The sequence below is a fragment of the Echinops telfairi genome, unplaced genomic scaffold, assembly GCF_000313985.2.
Source record: "Echinops telfairi isolate 266 unplaced genomic scaffold, ASM31398v2 ScPeMD7_18;HRSCAF=68, whole genome shotgun sequence".
Classification (NCBI taxonomy): Eukaryota; Metazoa; Chordata; class Mammalia; order Afrosoricida; family Tenrecidae; genus Echinops; species Echinops telfairi.
The window spans coordinates 23,688,802-23,705,835 of NW_022103915.1; the positions used below are offsets into that span (position 1 = coordinate 23,688,802).

The following is a 17,034-nucleotide window of genomic DNA, read 5'->3' on the forward strand; positions in this document are numbered from 1 at the left end:
CAGTAAGATCCTGCTTAAGATGTTTTTGCATAAACCTCAAACAGATTACTGGGTAGCGTTTGCCAGGAGCCCTAAACCCCAAGTAGTGGACACGCAGAGATTTTCACAGAAGCTGTCTGGCTGAATATGTATGACACGAGAGAGAGGAACGGAAAGAGGTAGTCACTTTGACACGGTTGGATGGTGGAACGGAGAAGGCGATGCAGAAGCCAGGGAGACCAGGAAGAGTATTAATTATCTGACTGAGAGACATTAAGGGACGGAACCAAGGGCGTAAGAACGGAGAGGGTGGTTTCAAGAGATCAAACTCATTCTGAAGATTCGAGTGGTCAGCTCTCCCATCCTGTGCACTCAGTGCCATAGTGTAATTCACTGTGCCTCATTCCCAGGATGCCCTTGCTCTCTCACTTTATTGCTCAGGGATCTTCCCTCCAATTTAAGATGCAGCCCAAGTCTTCAGGGGTCTCCCAGGGTCCTTACTCTGTTGTGATGTGGGACAACGGGTCAGAATAGGCAGGAGTACACAGGTGATTGTTTTACGTCACTGCCATACCTCCCCACAGTCCACTGTAAGCTCCTGGACCTGACATCTCTGTCTTGCTCTTCCTTGTCCCTTCAGGCCCTAGGCTGATCTTGGCACAAAGTACCCAGCGCAAATTCCTGATGCCCGCCGCCCCCGACTTTGTGGAACGGACTGAGGGACTGTTGTGTTGGTAACTTCCTTCCGCACCACTTTCCTGGAGTCAGTCTGTATTTCCCAGCCCTCCGTGGATTCCCATTTTGCATTGAACTTTTCACCTTAGCTTTGAAGGTCATTCCGTCCTGCCCCCATAGACCCACCGCTCTTGTCCGACTGTGGCCTCTTCGCTGACCCAGAATGACATCTGACGGAGGCCTGGTTCTTCCGCTTCAGCTTCACCCTCTGCCTCGCACACTTCCATGCAAGCAGTCCATAACCCAGTAATCCTTCCAATCTAAGATCCGTGCCTTGTCTCTGATGGTTCCCGCCCTTGCAAGTCTCTCGGTGGGTAAATTGTCACAACTTTTCTGGTGTGGGCTTCAGCAGCCAGTTACTCTTGCACTTGTTTTGCTTGCTGCTGTTTCGTGTGTCCTCATCTTCGCAGTGATGTTGTAGGCTGCCTGAGTGGCTCTACCTCAGAGGGGCCTGGTGCTTTTTCGGGTGTTCTGGACTCCTGTACCTTCTAGAGGATTGACATGACAGATCCATCTCCGTGATTCTCTGACTCCCCAACTTATTAGCCAGCTGCATTCTCCAGCCCCCAATTTTAGGATCTATAAGGGACAGAGACAGAGTTATTCTCTCTGAAATGGTCATCTAAAGACCTCAATGAATTTTTCAGCATCTCTTGGCCAATCCTGTTGATAATATTGTGGTGGTTCTAAACATCACTTTGTGATTCACATTCTAAAAATGGGGTGAGGTTTTTTTTATTGTAAAACCAAGAAACCAATTCCAGTATGAGCTTACCCTCACAATTATTGGTTCCTCTGTGGACTTGGATTTATAGCTGCTAGCACAGCATGCCTCAGGGTCTGGCCTCTTAGGACTTATTAGATGTGGCTCTTTCTTGGCAAAGACCTAGACGCCATCTCACTGGGTTATGAGAGGTGGTTGCCTGCCATAAATTTGCTCCACCAGTATTTCTCAAGGTTATCATCACCTGTCACAGGCTGGGTCTGCGTCTGGGAGAGCCACGCCAAGGAAGGGAGCTTTGTCTCCAGGGCTCTTCTCTCCATCTTCCTTTCTGACTAGTGGTCTTATTCTCTCCGGCTGACTGTGCAGTATCTGTCAACAAGAATTTGCAGCACTGACTTTCTGGAGCATGACTCCTCTCAGCATCTAGGCCGGTGGCTCTCAACCTTCCTCATGCCGCGACCCTTTCAGACAGTTCCTCAGGTGGTGGTGACCCCCCAACCATCAAAGTATCTTCGTTGCTACTTCATCACTGTCATTTTGCTACTGTAATGAATCGGGCGACCCTGTGAAAGGGTTGTTCGACTCCCTCCCCCAAAAGGGCCGCAGCCCACAGGTTGAGAACCGCTGATTGAAGAGACCCAATCTAAAAACTGCTGAAAAGGCCATACTCTGGAACTCGTCTGGGCTGATGGAAGAAATGGGTGACTTCATGAAACCAGAACTCTGTTTTCAGGACTTCCACTACCTGGTTATATAACCTTGGCCAAGTTAATTACCATCAGCAGGGTGGTGATAACGGACCTCTTTCAGGGGTTAGACATGGAGCTTGCCCCATCATGACGTCTCTGGAAGTTCGCCACCAGTATCGCCATTGCCGTGACTAGGCCCCGTACTAAGCACTTGGGGTGCATTCTTTCACTTGATCCTTCGAATGATAAAATGAGTTTTGTTTTTATCCTTGCTTTGCAGAGCAGATTGGAGCGTATCGAGGTTCAATAATGAAAGCCGATGCAAAGCAAATCCGTACAGCTAGAACGGCTCTTAGAAGAGTTGAGTATGTTGTGAGGCGAGATGGGTGCTTAGAACAGACAGGGGCTTGGTAGAGTAGAGGGTCCTTGGAAAAGAGGTAAAACCTCACCGAGACGGATCGACAGTGACTGCGACACTTGGCTCAGACATAACCAATGTGATGATGCAGGATGAGATGATATTTTGTTCGGTAGTATATAGGGTTGATATGATACGATCCGTACTCAACAGTACCTAACATCAATAACAATAACAACTTAGATGGTCTAAGCCGGTGCCCACACGCCACATTGCTATTGCTTTAATTTTCCCATTTATAGAACCTGGGAGTTGATCTATTGTTTCTTTCAAGTTTCCAGGTATCACATGTTGACAAGTGTTACCTATTACATTTGCCCCGCCTCCCCTGCTCGTCCTCTGCCTCCTCTTACTCATCCCGAGTTTACTGGGTGCTCACATCACGGGATCGGCAGGCTGTTGTCCTCCTTGAGTTATGACACTGCATGTGTCAGCACATGGACTTGTTCTGTGGCTTTCCTTCGCTTTTCCTGGTTTACAAGCTGCCGCTGCGGTGAGCAGAGGAACCTGAGTCTGCAGTTGGACGGTCTTATCTGGGCCTCCAGCCGTTACCTCACTGGGTGACACCAACATTTGATGGCACTTGGAAATGACGTTGCCCGCAGAATTCAGTGGGAACGGTTCGTCAGGTCTGTGCGCTCCATGCTGTGCTCTGGGGAGACTGGGGTGGTGGACATTGAACTTTCGAGGCTGTGCACGTCTGCTCCTGTGGCGGCAGAGAGCTCGGGAGAGGACCTTGGAGTGAAGAAGCAATTCCTGGGCTTGTCATGCGCTGTAGAGTTTGAGTCTCCTGGCAGTATCCGCATAGAGAATTTCCACAAGATAATAAATGAGATAATTATGGTTCCATTGTAATTTGTTTTTGTAAAGTGATTTAGTTGGTGGATTGTGTGTGTGTGTGTGTTAGTACTTTTTGTGGCCATGACTTAAAGATGAAAGTATCTTGGCATCAGAAGACTAGGTTCAAGCGTTACTATATCCTAGCTGGCTGCAAGCACCTGCCTAGCTGGACTGGCTTCTATTTAGCCATTCTTGGGTCGGGATCTCATTTCCAAAACAAAAAGCCAAAAAAAGTCTGTCATTTTCCCGAGACATTGGAATTCCTTTACTTAGAAGCCAGGAGGAAGTACCCTAGGCATCTGAACAAGGTCCTGGGAACACCAAATGTGTCGGATAAGTCACTTAACTTCCCTCAGCCTTACCTCACTTTTTTTTTTTTTTTTGATCTGCAAAAAAATGACAGTATTGCCAGTCCTAGATAACTAAGATGGTTATTGAATCAAATGAAGTATAGTATGAAAATGTGTTTCTGATCTGTAAATAAATGTTAGTTGATTTTTAGAAAGTGTGTAAACAGTGAAACTAATTGTTTAAATATATCACACACACATACACACCTACCTTACGCTTTTTAATTGCTCTACTGAGCGCTTCTCCAGAATCGATTATTTGTTGAAGATAATGGCCTGTAGTAAAACTTTCCTAGTTTCTTTTTGTGGAACATCACTTGGAAAGCTGTGAGCTAAGCTTTTTTAGAAACCAAAATGAATACTGTGGGCGTTAAGAGGACTGGAGACTTCTGGTGGATAGATGCTCTTCTGTGGAAGTACACCAATTCAGATCTTACTAAATCACATTACTCCAAGGTGTTTTTTTTTTAAGTTGTAAAATTTCACAAAATTAAATTTCAAGTATCCTTCTATCTCCATATAGCAAAATTGCAATGCAAGTAAAGGACAATGTGTTTTCTTAATTCAGAGACATTCACAATTTCAGAGAAATTTATTACAAGGACGAATACTCACCAAAGCCAGTATTCCTTCCTCCCTTCCTTTATAACAAACGAGTGAGCTGACTCTGCCTATATTTTTGGTGTTGTAAACCAGTATTGGAGACAGCAGCTGGAAACTTTTGGATTTCTGCCAAAGATCTAAATCAGGTTTGCAAAGAGCTACCTGCCTAAGGGAAGAGAATACACATATTTAATGGAAAAGAAATTGCTTTTATCTCACCATCTGGCCAAAGAGAGTGAAAGCACTTTGAAAAGCTTTAATATTTGCTGTACAATGATAGCATGGCATTGTACATAGAGGTATTTCTAAATGGATGTATTTATAAGAGACAACTGTTGGGCAGATTGGGGAATCTTATTGTTAAAATGTGCATGTTTGCTTGACCAATCTGCTATGAAACTAATCCAGAGGCCTTGATATTCTGAGTAGAAGAGGTGGGGGCAAGACAGCAGCAAGGAGAACTAAGGTAAGTGGGAAGCCAACTTGCCACGCCCTCTTCTGGGCAACACCAAAAGCGTTAGACTTATGTGGATTAGCTATCATGCGATAATATTTTTTTATAATTATCTTTTAAATTTTTATTATTATTTTTCTAAAAACAGGTTTCTGCTTAACTGATTGACTAGACAAGAGGCGCTCACCAGGCTGTGCCCTGCACGCTTCCTGTGCCATACCCAGGCCCAAATCCACTGATCCTCCACCCCAGACGTGAGCTGGGGTCTACCTGAGGCTAGTCGTGTGAAGATGACCAGCTCCTTCCTAACATGACGACCTTGGACCATGTGACTGCCACTCACCAGTCGGAGTGGGTCTCCTTCAATGAGGAGCCGCCCTATCTTGTCTCTTCTGATGGTAAGAATTACTTTCCATTCCTAAAGTGACAAGATTGACAGAAAGCCACATTTGTTTGTTGTTTAGTTGGCCTTTCTTCCTGTGAATTTTATTACAAAAAGAAAAAAAAAGCCAGTTTGTCATTTTCCCAAGATGCATGAATTCTTCTTCCTAGAAGCTGGGAGAACGCATCTTAAGGACTTTTAAGGAACACAGAAAATGTTGAGTTCCTTACCAAGGAGCCCCAGCTTCCTGTTGACAAAGTACTTCACGCTTAGCCTTTTTAGTTGTTACTCGCAACAGCAATTTGGGTTTTCTCAAGTTCACAGCCTTGCTCTTAAGAAAAAAGAGGAAGCCAGTCCAGGAGAGGGACTGACACACTGTCCCAGCTTTGAAACCATTATGAGGATGGCTCCCCGAACCAGATGGCATTTCATTCTTCTGTGCATAGGATCCCTCTGAGGCGACACCTAAGGACAAATTCTTAAGCGTTCCAGGCCCTGGAGCTAGAGTGCTCAGGTTCTAGGCCTGGCTCTGCCATGTAGGAGCCTCATGCTCTTGGGTAGACTTAACTTCCTTGTGTGGGAATTTTCCTTTCTGTACAGCAGGAAGGATCATAGTACCTACCTTATGAGTTGTTGTAGTAAATGAATTCATGTACGTAAAGTGTTTAGAACCACACACCATTGAATATTGACACCCAGGGAACTGGTGCTCAGGAATAAATATCTGCGTAGGCTCCAAAGGTGTCTACAGAGCCATGTCAGCGGATTCGAGTCCACTGCCAAGGCCACTGTGGTTGATTCCAGCTTCCGACTGCCGAAAGCGACCCTGCTGCCCTTACAGCACTTGGAAAGTGTGATGACGGGTGTCCTACTCACTATGGCTTGACTTGTGGCAGGTTCAAATGGGGATGGAAGTTTAAGGTACACACTGGATCTCAGAGACTTAGTTTTTTTAAAAACGTTAAATATCTCACTGATTTATATTGATTACATTTCAAAGTAATTGTGCCTGGTTTTCCTTTCTTTAAGGTGACTACTAGAAAACTTAAAAATTACCTATGTGGCTCCCCTGTTATGTCTTAAAGGGAGCTCTGGTGGCAAAGTGGTTACGTGCTTGGTCGCTCACAAAAGGTCAGCAGTTCAAAACCACCAACAGCTCCAAGAGAGAAAGACAGGGTTTTCTACTCCTCTAAAGAGTTACAGTCTCAGAGACTCACGGGGGCAGTTCTACCCTGTCTTGTGGGGTCACTATGAGTCAGCATCAGCTAGAGGGCAGTGAGTTTGGTTTGGGTTTTTATGTCTTAAAGGAATCATAGCGGGACTGTGGCAGTAAGCATTGGACTGCTAACCACGGGGTCAATGGTTCAAACCCACTAGCTCCTCTGCGGGAGAAAAATAAAGCAATCTGCTGCCATAGAGATTGACAGCCCGGGAAGGCTGATAGAGGATCAGTATGAGTTAGGATCGACTCGATGGCAGTGGGCTTATGTGTAAAGGCTTTGGTTGTATGCAGTTAGACCTATTGGGCTCCTGATGGCAGAGAAGTTTCATCTTAATTCTTTGATTTCAAGAAAAAAAAATTTTTTTCCATACTGTTAATTTGACCTATTTTGCTATATAAGTTGAGGGAATTTGACATATGTCTAGAGATGTGTAACTACCACTGCAATCAAGAAAGTTATTATTATCATTAATATATATATATATTTTAAAGCTGTTAGATGTTAAGTCCACTCCAGACCAGGCAAGGGATATAAAGGAGGAGCTTGTCGCATCTCCCACTCAGGCCGTCACTAGCGCGGAGATTCCACTGAGGAACCTATAGGCTTGTGTCGTTTGGGCCGCCCAGAGTCCAGAGTTTGAATTCAGTCCACATTGAGACTTTCCTGTTCAGCCACTGCCTCTCCCCGTCCCTGTTGCCTTTCCTTTGGTCCACTCGGCTCAGTTATATTTCTTGCTTGGTCTCTGTAGGTATTTTCGTTGTAAAAGCTGGGGAAAAGACAGTGAACAATATTCCTGGCCTCAGCTTGCCTAGATATTGACTTGGGGATATGCTAAGGTTAGGATTTTTTTTTCAATTAAATACTCATTTTATTAGGGGCTCATACAACTCATCACAATCCGTACATGCGTCATTTGTGTCCAGCACATTAGTCCATATGTTGACTTCATCATTCTCACAACACCCAGGATTTTTTACCTTGTTAAGGAAACAGTCCTTAGTAAAGACATGGCTCTTTCGTCTCCCTCACCCACCGTCATGGTGAGCCCTGCAGTCACCCTCTCTCTGCCCTTGGCTTTTGCCTCCCCCCATCCATTCTGCAGAGTGGCCTTCCTTCCTGTGATGGTGGTTTCCGTCCTCTGTTTCAGGCGCCCCCGAAGAGCACCTGGCAGGACTGTCCTCTTCCTCAGACCGGTCCGAGAGCTCCTCTGGGGAGAACCCCCTTGTTGATGGGGGCTCCCGGGACCTTTCCCCCTCGGAGCAGGATGACTCCTCAGAGAAGATAGCCCTAGTCCCTGCAGTGGCTCCCGCTCCTGGGAGCCCCGAGCAGCCCACTCCTGACCTGGCCTCAGCCATCAGCAACTGGGTTCAGTTCGAAGACGACACGCCCTGGACCAGCACGTCAGCACCTCACAAAGAAACAGGTGGGGAGGCCAAGGAGGGGTGGCTCCCAAGGGCGATGGATAGCTTCCTATGAGCAATCTATACAATGCCTGGATTCCGTTTGCCCAGTCCCAGAGCCCTGAAGCCCTGGCCAAGTAGGAAACAGCCGATGCAGAGTTTATCTGGTTTAATTCTGTAACCCGTTTAAGATGTAGACATGAAAGAAATGTCCTCTGGGCCATTTCCTACCTATTACCCTTGTCTGGGTGGCTGAGCTGTCTTTGAAAACTTACATACATCTTTATCTATTAGGAATTAGAATTAAAATTTTAAAAACACCTAAATGGTAGGCTCCTTACAAGTAGATAGAAATGAATGTCTCTCCAAGTGTGGCCCAAAGTCCCACTCTCGTAGAAGTCAATGTGATCTCCCTAGCGAGTTGTAGGTCTTTTAAATCTCTTAAGGCATCACATTTCAGGGACCAGGAGCTATATGTGACAGTTGCATGATGTGAGGATTGGTGATGTTAGGTGTTGGGGTGTTATATCTCAATTCTTGCTTCTCAACACTGAAAGAATTCACGTGGCAGAAGCACTTTTGTAGATCCAAGTAACTTTTATGAGGAAAAGGGAATTTTCAGGTATTACAGTACACTATTTCTGCAAAGCATACAAGGCCGCATTGGTGGGGGTGGCCGTGGAGTAGGGGGGGGCGTGGGAAAGATTGCGACTAAAAATGGCCATTTCAGGGGAGCATGGAAAAACACGTGAGAAGAATATCTGAATAGGAGCACCAAGTGCAGGAAATTCCCAGAGAGCCAAGAGAATGCCGGTGGGGACCCAGGGCTCACGCACACTGGAGAGATTCCCACCCTCCCTCCGCTTGCAGTGCACACCCGAAAGGGATAAAGGGTCCCACAGCCTGCATATGGCCTTACCCCTTCCTATCCCCACTGTCCGGGGGAGAGGGGGTGTTGAGGTTATTGGCCGACTTTGTTGACTGAGTTTAAGCGCACCTGCGTGATGTCATGTGGCTGGTGCCTACTCTATGCATCCAGGTGGACCTCCCCCACCTGCGCCTAGGTGACTTGGGTCTGAGTATGGTCAGTTCTGGGTTTTCCCATAGATGTCTAATTAGTGTGCCTGATTTCTTTCCAACCCCTTTATTTTGGCATGGACAGTTAATTTTAGTTTAGCACAGGAATTAGGGGGAGACAATCCCCCATTTGTCCCTATTCTGGCTACCTTTCAATGTTACTGACTTACACACCAGAAAATTCTGGAATTGGCAAGTGTGTGTGTGTGTGTGTGTGTGTGTGTGTGTGTGTGTGTGTGTAAAACACATACTTTAAAAAAAAGGAAAGAAAGAATCAATGACCAAGAAGTGGGCTGGGGAACCGAGTAAGGCCAGGAGAACTGTTAGTTCCCACCCTGGTGAACTGGCTGCTTACTTTATTGGGCAGTGAAGCATGCCAAGCTTGGTTGGATAGCTTCAGAGACTGCCTTAGTTTTTCTATTTGCTACTATAACAAATTACTGTATATACTTGAGTATAAGCCGAGCATTTCAGCACATTTTTAATGCAGTTTTTGTGGTAAAATTAGGTGCCTAGGCTGATAGTTGGGTCGGCTTATACTCGAGTATATATGGTACAACAAGTCTCAGTGGCTTAAACAGAGCAAATTTATTCTCATCAGACTTCAAGCAGGGCTAAAAGCAGGCCTGTGTTCCTTTCTGGAGACCCTAGGGGAGAATCTGTTTCCTTGCCCTTCCAGCTTCTCAAGATCACCCACATTCCATGGCTCTTGGCTCTCTTCCCCCAGCAGGATTTTCTCTTATAGTCATTTTTCAACTCTGATGGAAGTTTTCTGCCCTTTCCTTCCATTTTTAAGGGCCAGCTGCCCTGAGAGAGAGAGAGAGAGAGAGAGAGAGAGAGAGAGAGAGAGAGAGAGAGGGCTTTTTATTCTCATAAATAGTTACAATCTCAGAAACTCACAGGGCCAGTTCTACCCTGTCCTACTGCGTCGCTATGAGTTGACATCGGCTCAATGGCTGTGAATTTGGTTCTGGGTTTGGTGACTGCATTGGGTCCACCTGGCTAACTCAAGGCAATCACATATTTGGGGACCATTATTCTACCTACTACAGAGACTTACTGTGGAAAACCGAGAACCGGGAAGAGAGTGTATGTGGACAAATTCTACGCTCAGATCTTAAGGAGTTTGGGAGGCCAAGACTCTTCTGGAGGGAGGCCTTCACGTTTGTGAGTTGGAGATGCATTCCCGTCACATTCTTAGACTAAGGAAAGTTGTTCCCCATGATTGCCCCATCACCAATAATGCCAATCTTAAGGTGCTGCTTGCAAGTACCTGGTTGCTATCATATAAGCTTGAAGGCTATCTACTACTTGAAGGTCATCTGCCATCAAAAGCAATCAGACTACCCAACCCTAAGTATGGCCCTCTCCCTTCTGATAAGGATCATAGATTATTACCCTGGGGAAGAGCTCAGGGATACTTAAGGCCAAGTCAGCTCTAAGAAGGTTAGGCTAATATCTTAACTTTAGAACCAGCCCATCTTGTTATGTATGTACCTTTCTATCATGTGTGTCTCTAATACAACCCCTTCCTGTTATGTATGTGTATATGATGTGGCCTGCATGCCCGAGATTATATAAGCCTGTTAAGAGAATTCATACCCTCTCTCCAGTTCAGTTCATGGAAGAGGTGAACCCTTGCATGCCTTGTCTGATGTTTCTTTAATTTACCCTTCAATTACACAGCCACGCCCTAGGACCCATCCAGTTGTGGAGGCTGCTGGTCCCACACAACTTACTTGTGCAAGAGCAGGATTGTTGTTTTTCTATTGGGAGAATATATGAGGAACTTCAAAAACTTTGTGGAAAAATGGAATGACAAGTTAATGGAGTTTTTTTCCATGAACATTTTGAAGCCTACTGTGGATGTTTGGCTAGTTTTTATTTTTTAAAGCAATCCTTCTATTTTTCAAACATGTCTCAGCATTAATAAAAGCAATTTGGAGAACATAGGAATGCAATTCTACCACTAACACAAATATTTTCATTTCTGTGTGGTGAAATTTACCTTATGGATACATTTTCCCATAATTAATCATCAGAGTTCCCAGTAAATTGTTGGTGAGAGAATCATGATGCTCAAAGCAGCTTAGAGGAAGTGACAGGTCCAGACAGGCTTTCTGGTCTGCCTGGAGAGGAAAAGTGGCAGTTACTAAAGCCCTAAACCTGACAAGACATGGGGCTGAGCATGCATACATAGAGGAAAGAGTTCTGAAGACTGAATAGTGAGCCAGCACGGAAGCATGGGTCTTAGTATATTTTGCATTAATTTCTTAAGTTTATTTTTACAAACCAAACTTATTTTAAAAAATAATTTTTTGAGAAGTTTTTTTTTTTTTCATTATTATTATTTTGAGCCCAGGCTGAGAATTTCTGGTGATAAGGAAATCGGGCAGATGTCATCAGTCAGTTAGCCTATGTGGAAGATCACTGTCAACATGCCTGAAAGCAGCAGTTTTCAAAGATTTAGTCTCTTCACCCCTTTACATTCTTATAAATATTTTAAAGGTAGAATTTGATCCATTATTTGCTTAATTTTACCTCACTCACCTTACCTTAATCCTGGCCCTGGTTTCAATAAAACTTTATTTACAAAAACAGTGGCTAGTCTACGGGCCATAGTTTGCTGAAATTTAAAAAAATAGGTGTTATGTTTTGGAACAACTTTAGCTTTATAGGATAGTTATGCAGAAAGCTCATTTACCTCATCCCTGAAAATTGTCATAAAAAAATGACAGTGACAGAGTTCTATTATTGCCCAGAAAATGCCCTACTCTCTCCATCTCTGCCCCCAGTCCCCTGACAGCCATTGATTATTTCACTGTGATTTGCCTTATCTTAATTCCTGAGTTTGGGGCATCTCCTTAAATTGTGCACACAAGGTGAGTCCCGCCCTGCGTCCCACTAGATATGGCTCTGATGTTGCTAGAGAATGAATTAAGGTTACACAAGAAAGAACTAACATCACACTGTAAAAAATATCAAGAAATTTAACTGGAAATGTATTTGCTGAGCCTTGAACTAAAAGCATAGATATTCTGTGAAAATATGAGCCAAGACCAAATATATATATTTGATAAAAATCATATATGTATGCATTTTAAAGAAAAATATGTATATGTCATGAATCCATTCAGTTCAGAATTGAAATCTTTATTGAAAACTTTTTAAGAAAAAAAAAAAAAGAAAACTTTTTAAGAAACGGAACCTAAACCCTGCTGATCTTTTTCTACGTATGTTCCGTCCCATCCCACTGAGTTTCCCTAGTGGCAACAAGTTGAACATCTCTAACGCCCCTTCTGCCTATATAATTCCTCTGCGCCCCAGGAAGTCACCTCTCTCTTTGTAAAGATGCCCCAGAGCAAAGCTGATGTCGAGATGCATGAAAGTCTTTCAGTGTTCAGAAAAAGTATGTGCAGTTTACTAGTGGGTGTGCATTTAGAATATATTTGCAAACACATGCTAATGGGCTGAAAGAGCAAAGTTCATTTTCAAAATTAAAAAGAAAAACGAAGGCACTGTTGTGAGCATGAGGCGCTGTATTCACGCCTCCTGTTCGGCACTGGCCCTTCTCCACAGACATGGCGATTTTTGTGACAAAGCCAGGGCTGAATTGGACCCATTGTTCAGATACTGCAGGATATGCAGAATTGCAAACAACAAAACACACATCCACACACAAACTTTTATTTCCGGCGCATCAGTCCCGTAGCTCAAGTAAAACACTGGTGCTTCAAGCGTCTTCCCTGAGAGCCTGGGCTCAGGCCTTGCTGGGTGCCTGGAGAAGCTAATTATCTGGACCAGAGAAAGGACCACTTGTCTGGAAGGAGGACCAGGGGTGACGTCAGCCATGTAAGGAGGAGGCAGGGGTGACAGCTGAGAGACTCTTGAAGAAGATTAGCCCAGTGGTGAATTTCTACTACATTTTCAATCTGCTTCTTTTCCTTCCGGGCTGGGTGGTGGGTGGAAGCTGTAGGCAAGGCCCGCTGCACTGCGTATACGTATGTGTGCGTTTCCATCCGTCAAAGAGGAGGTCTTTTCCTTTTAATCCCTCAAACTGTTTCCTGAGATGGCATGGACGGACACGATGCTGCTCCCGGGATCCGTCTGAGACAGTGGGGTGCAGGGGAGTGAGTTTGAACAGAGGCATTTTTCTGCAGCACCCCAGCGCCTCCCCCACCCCCGTTTCCTCCAGCTATGCCACCCACCTTGTTGTGCCCCACAAGTTCATTCCTGCCCGCCCGGGCCCTTTGTTCTTACTGTCCTTTCTACCCACGAGCTCTACCCTCTACCCAGGGCCTCCCCTCAGACCTCTGCTCAAGTGCTGACCTAAGCCCCCAACCCAACAGAGGCACCGACCACTGCATTCTCTCGCACTTTGCTTTTCGCCATAGCTCATGGTAGTACCTGAAAGTAGGCTGTTGCTGTACTGACGTATTGCCCTCCCCACAGCAGAGAAGTGTGGGATACAAAAGACTGTTCCCCAGCTGTCTCCCCCAGATACATATGTCAGACCTGGGACACTGCAACTAACGGGAAATGACTGTCAAGTTATCGCCCTGAAGACTCCAGCCATCCAGAGCAAGCAGACACCACTGTTCCTCCCACAATAGGCAGGGCTCACTCCCTGCTGTTAGGGACAGTGGATTGCTCCCCCCCAAAGCTTAGGCTAAATCAAGTCTCCAGCTCTAGGGCAACCAAGGTTAGGCCACCATCATGAATCAAGGATCCACCCATCTTGTCACATGTATACGCTTAATCCCTCTTTCTATAGCTTGTGTACCCCTAGATTGTTCCCCTCCCATTACTGGATTACCTATAGTACAACCCTTTCCTGTGGCGTATGTCTTCACCTGTAATTAGGGGGCTTGCATGTCCCCCAAAGATATATAAGCCTTAGTCAGCAATAAATCACACACTCTCCTGCCCTGTACCACCAAGAGAAGCTGAGGTGAGCATGCTACCATGAAATGAGTCTGATTCCATTATTTCTATCTCTTCTATCTCTCTTATTCTTTATGACTTTACTGTAATCTTCATATGTCTTAACCATACAATTGCACTTACTGAACCCATAATTAGTTGTGGGGGGCTGGCTACCCTCACAGAGAAGAAACTTGATCTACCTCATGACCCCTCCACCCCCAATAAAAATAAAAACAGTTACCATTGGATCGATTCTGACTCCTAATGATCGATCCCCCAGTGTGTCCGTAGAGCTTTAAAGTGTACAAGTGGCTTTTTTTGGGGGGGGGGCGGCAAGGTAGGGTAGGGTATGGATTAGATCCCCATGCCTTCCTTCTGAGTAGACTTGAACTTCCAGCCTTGGGGTAACAGCTGGTCTCATTAACTATTTGCACTACCCAGGAGATTCCCAGTCCCAGAACCATGTGCCTGACTTCAGTGCCTCGAATCTAGGTAAATGAATGAGGAATATGACCCCTATTGCAGACAGGACTGACCCACATTTACAAGGCTTGTAAGGGGTTAGGTAGAGCTTGAAGGATACCTCATTGAGATAAGTAGATTCTTTTTAGCACAAGAGGCAAGGAAGTTATGCTAGATTCCCACCCATCTGGGTACCTTCTATGCAGGTGATTGTTATCCTCAATTTGTGATTTCCTGTTTTTCAATCCATGTCTATATACATACACATATGTATCTGTACACATGCATAACTCCATGCACACACACACACACACACACACACACACTTTCCTAGGCTGCCTTAAGAAGCACATTTAAAACTGCCTATTGTGCCATTTCTGCTGTCTTTGTGGCTACTGGCATATAAGGGACACTCAAAAGTGACTTTTTCTATTTAACCAGAAGGGGTAAACGATTGTATTGCAACTCCAATGGTCTCCTCTTTCAGAGAATGCCGTGGTTCACCCAGGTGGTCCTTTCTGCACATCTCACCCTCAGCATTGGACATAAAGACAAGGAACAACTCAGGCATGCCTCAATTACCTAGTTCACTCATGCAAACCAAAATTAGCATTTGGGCATACAATGATGAGAGTCAGCTGCCCAGCTTCTCTCAAGCTGTCCTCACAATTAGACAATCTTGACCCATGAATGGAGCCTTCTGGTGGCACACAAGCGGCCTCCAAACCAGTCCTTGGGACAGCTGCTTTGCATTTCCCACCTCAAAGAAGCACGGGAGCAACAAACAAAGAACAGGATTAGATCTGTTGTCGCGCTGGGCAGGCACCGGGCACCAGGCACTCACACGGCCCTCAGATTCGATGCGAAAATAGAAACAAAGGACAGGAGAGCCAAGCTCTATGTGTGTGGTTTAAAATGCCAACCTCCCTCACACCCTAAACTATCCAAAGAGAGAAAAGGTTTGTATTGCTGTGTTCGTTGTGACGGCTGTCATGTAGTGATTGGTGGGTGAAGAACTCTCAAAGATGACACTTTGTAAACTTTGCTATACTTCCATCCAGCGATGCTGACAGCTATACTTCCTGCCAGCCAGTGGCAGGGTGCCGCTGAGGTTGCTGGACATATGACTGAGTGTTCACGCCCCATGGAGCCCCCTGCATCCTGTAGAGGAGCCATGTAGAAAACACGATCGTAAAAAAACCCAGTCACCATAAAAGTGGTGGGGTGTTGGAGGATGTGATGGGTGGAAAAGAGAGAAAACAAATGGAGGAGTGAACAGGACGAGGGAGCAGGTGGCATTTTGCATAGGCCAGAGGGTGACACTCCGTCAGGTCAGATGAAGTGAAGACCTGCGGGAAGTGAGGGACCGAGCTTTGCAGAAGGTGAAGGAACTTTGGACGCAGAAGGCCCAGTCAATGGAAAACCCCAGAGGCACAGCCCTGTGCCTGCTTAAAACCATCTAAAACCAGTTACTCTGAGTCAGTTCCGCCTCAGTGACAGCCCCATGTGGGCCAGGTCCTTCTTCTGAGGGTCCAACTTCTGGTTGGACTTCAACTTTCTAGCTCAAAGCCAAGAGCATTAACCCTTTGCCCCACCCAAGACTCCTGGTACACCAGTGAAGTGATGCCAGGAGAAGAAAGGAGGGTGAGACAGAGAGGTCCTGGGTGCTTGGATCCCATAGGTCTTTAGAAGGCACTAACTTTTATTATGATAGGTAACAATTTATGAGAGGTAACCACTGCAGGGATTCGAGCCCGGCCATGGTATGATGGGACTCCAGTTTCAAGAGGTACCAGTGTTAAAGCGGAGCGGTGCCATCTGGAGAAGAGACTGGAGAGTGGGGACATGTAGGGAGACACCGGAGGGAAGCCCCTGCAGGGATCTAGGCAAGAGAGCATGGTGGCTTGGACCAGGGCGGTAACTTGGAGGTGGTGAGAATTGATTAGATTCCAGATGTACGCTCACTTCTCACTTACCAACTCTCTCTTGATTCGACAGTTCATATTTACCACAGTGGGAAATCTGTGCCACTACTTTGCACATTGATAACATATGTCTGGTGGCAGAAAACCCCAAGGTATAAGGTGAGAGTTAAGGTTATGTGTCAACGTAGCTTCTCCAAGATTTCCTCTCTCTTTTTTTAAACAATACAGCATGCTTTAATACATTTAAAGACATTGAGACATCCCAAACCGTTTTCTCAGACCACAATGCTATAATAATACAAGAAATCAGCAATTGAATGATCAAGTGGGGAAAAAAAGAAATACCTGGAAACTGAACAAGACTGCTTTAAAGCTCCTGAATAGTTGTTAAAATAAAAAATGAAATTTTAAAAAGAAAGAAAAAGAAATGAAATTTTAAAATTCATTGAAACAAACGAGAAGGCACTGACTCACTCTCTCACTGTCTCCCTCACTCACTGACTCACTCTCTCACTTTCTGACCCACTCTCTCACTCACTCACTGTCTCTCTCATTCACTCACTGTCTCACTCTCTCTATGACTCAGTCACTCACTGTCTGCCTCACTGTCTCACTGACTCACTCACTGTCTCACTGTCTCTCTCATTCATTCACTGTCTCACTCTCTCAATGACTCACTCACTCACTGTCTGCCTCACTGTCTCACTCTCTCAATGACTCAGTCACTCACTGTCTGCCTCACTGTCTCACTCTCTCAATGACTCAGTCACTCACTGTCTGCCTCACTGTCTCACTCTCTCACTGACTCACTCTCTCACTTTCTGACCCACTGTCTCACTCACTCACT

General features: G+C 45.4%; 1 protein-coding gene across 1 annotated transcript in view; it reads left to right on the forward strand.

Annotated features, from left to right (window-relative positions):
* Positions 1-17,034, forward strand: part of STON2 (stonin 2) — a 171,204-nt gene that overhangs the window by 35,662 nt on the left and 118,508 nt on the right. The window contains exons 2-3 of the mRNA XM_045287945.1: positions 4,941-5,190; positions 7,545-7,820. Of these exons, the coding sequence (XP_045143880.1) occupies positions 5,103-5,190; positions 7,545-7,820 (364 nt within the window). The 5' untranslated portion in view covers positions 4,941-5,102. The remainder of the gene's footprint in view (positions 1-4,940; positions 5,191-7,544; positions 7,821-17,034) is intronic.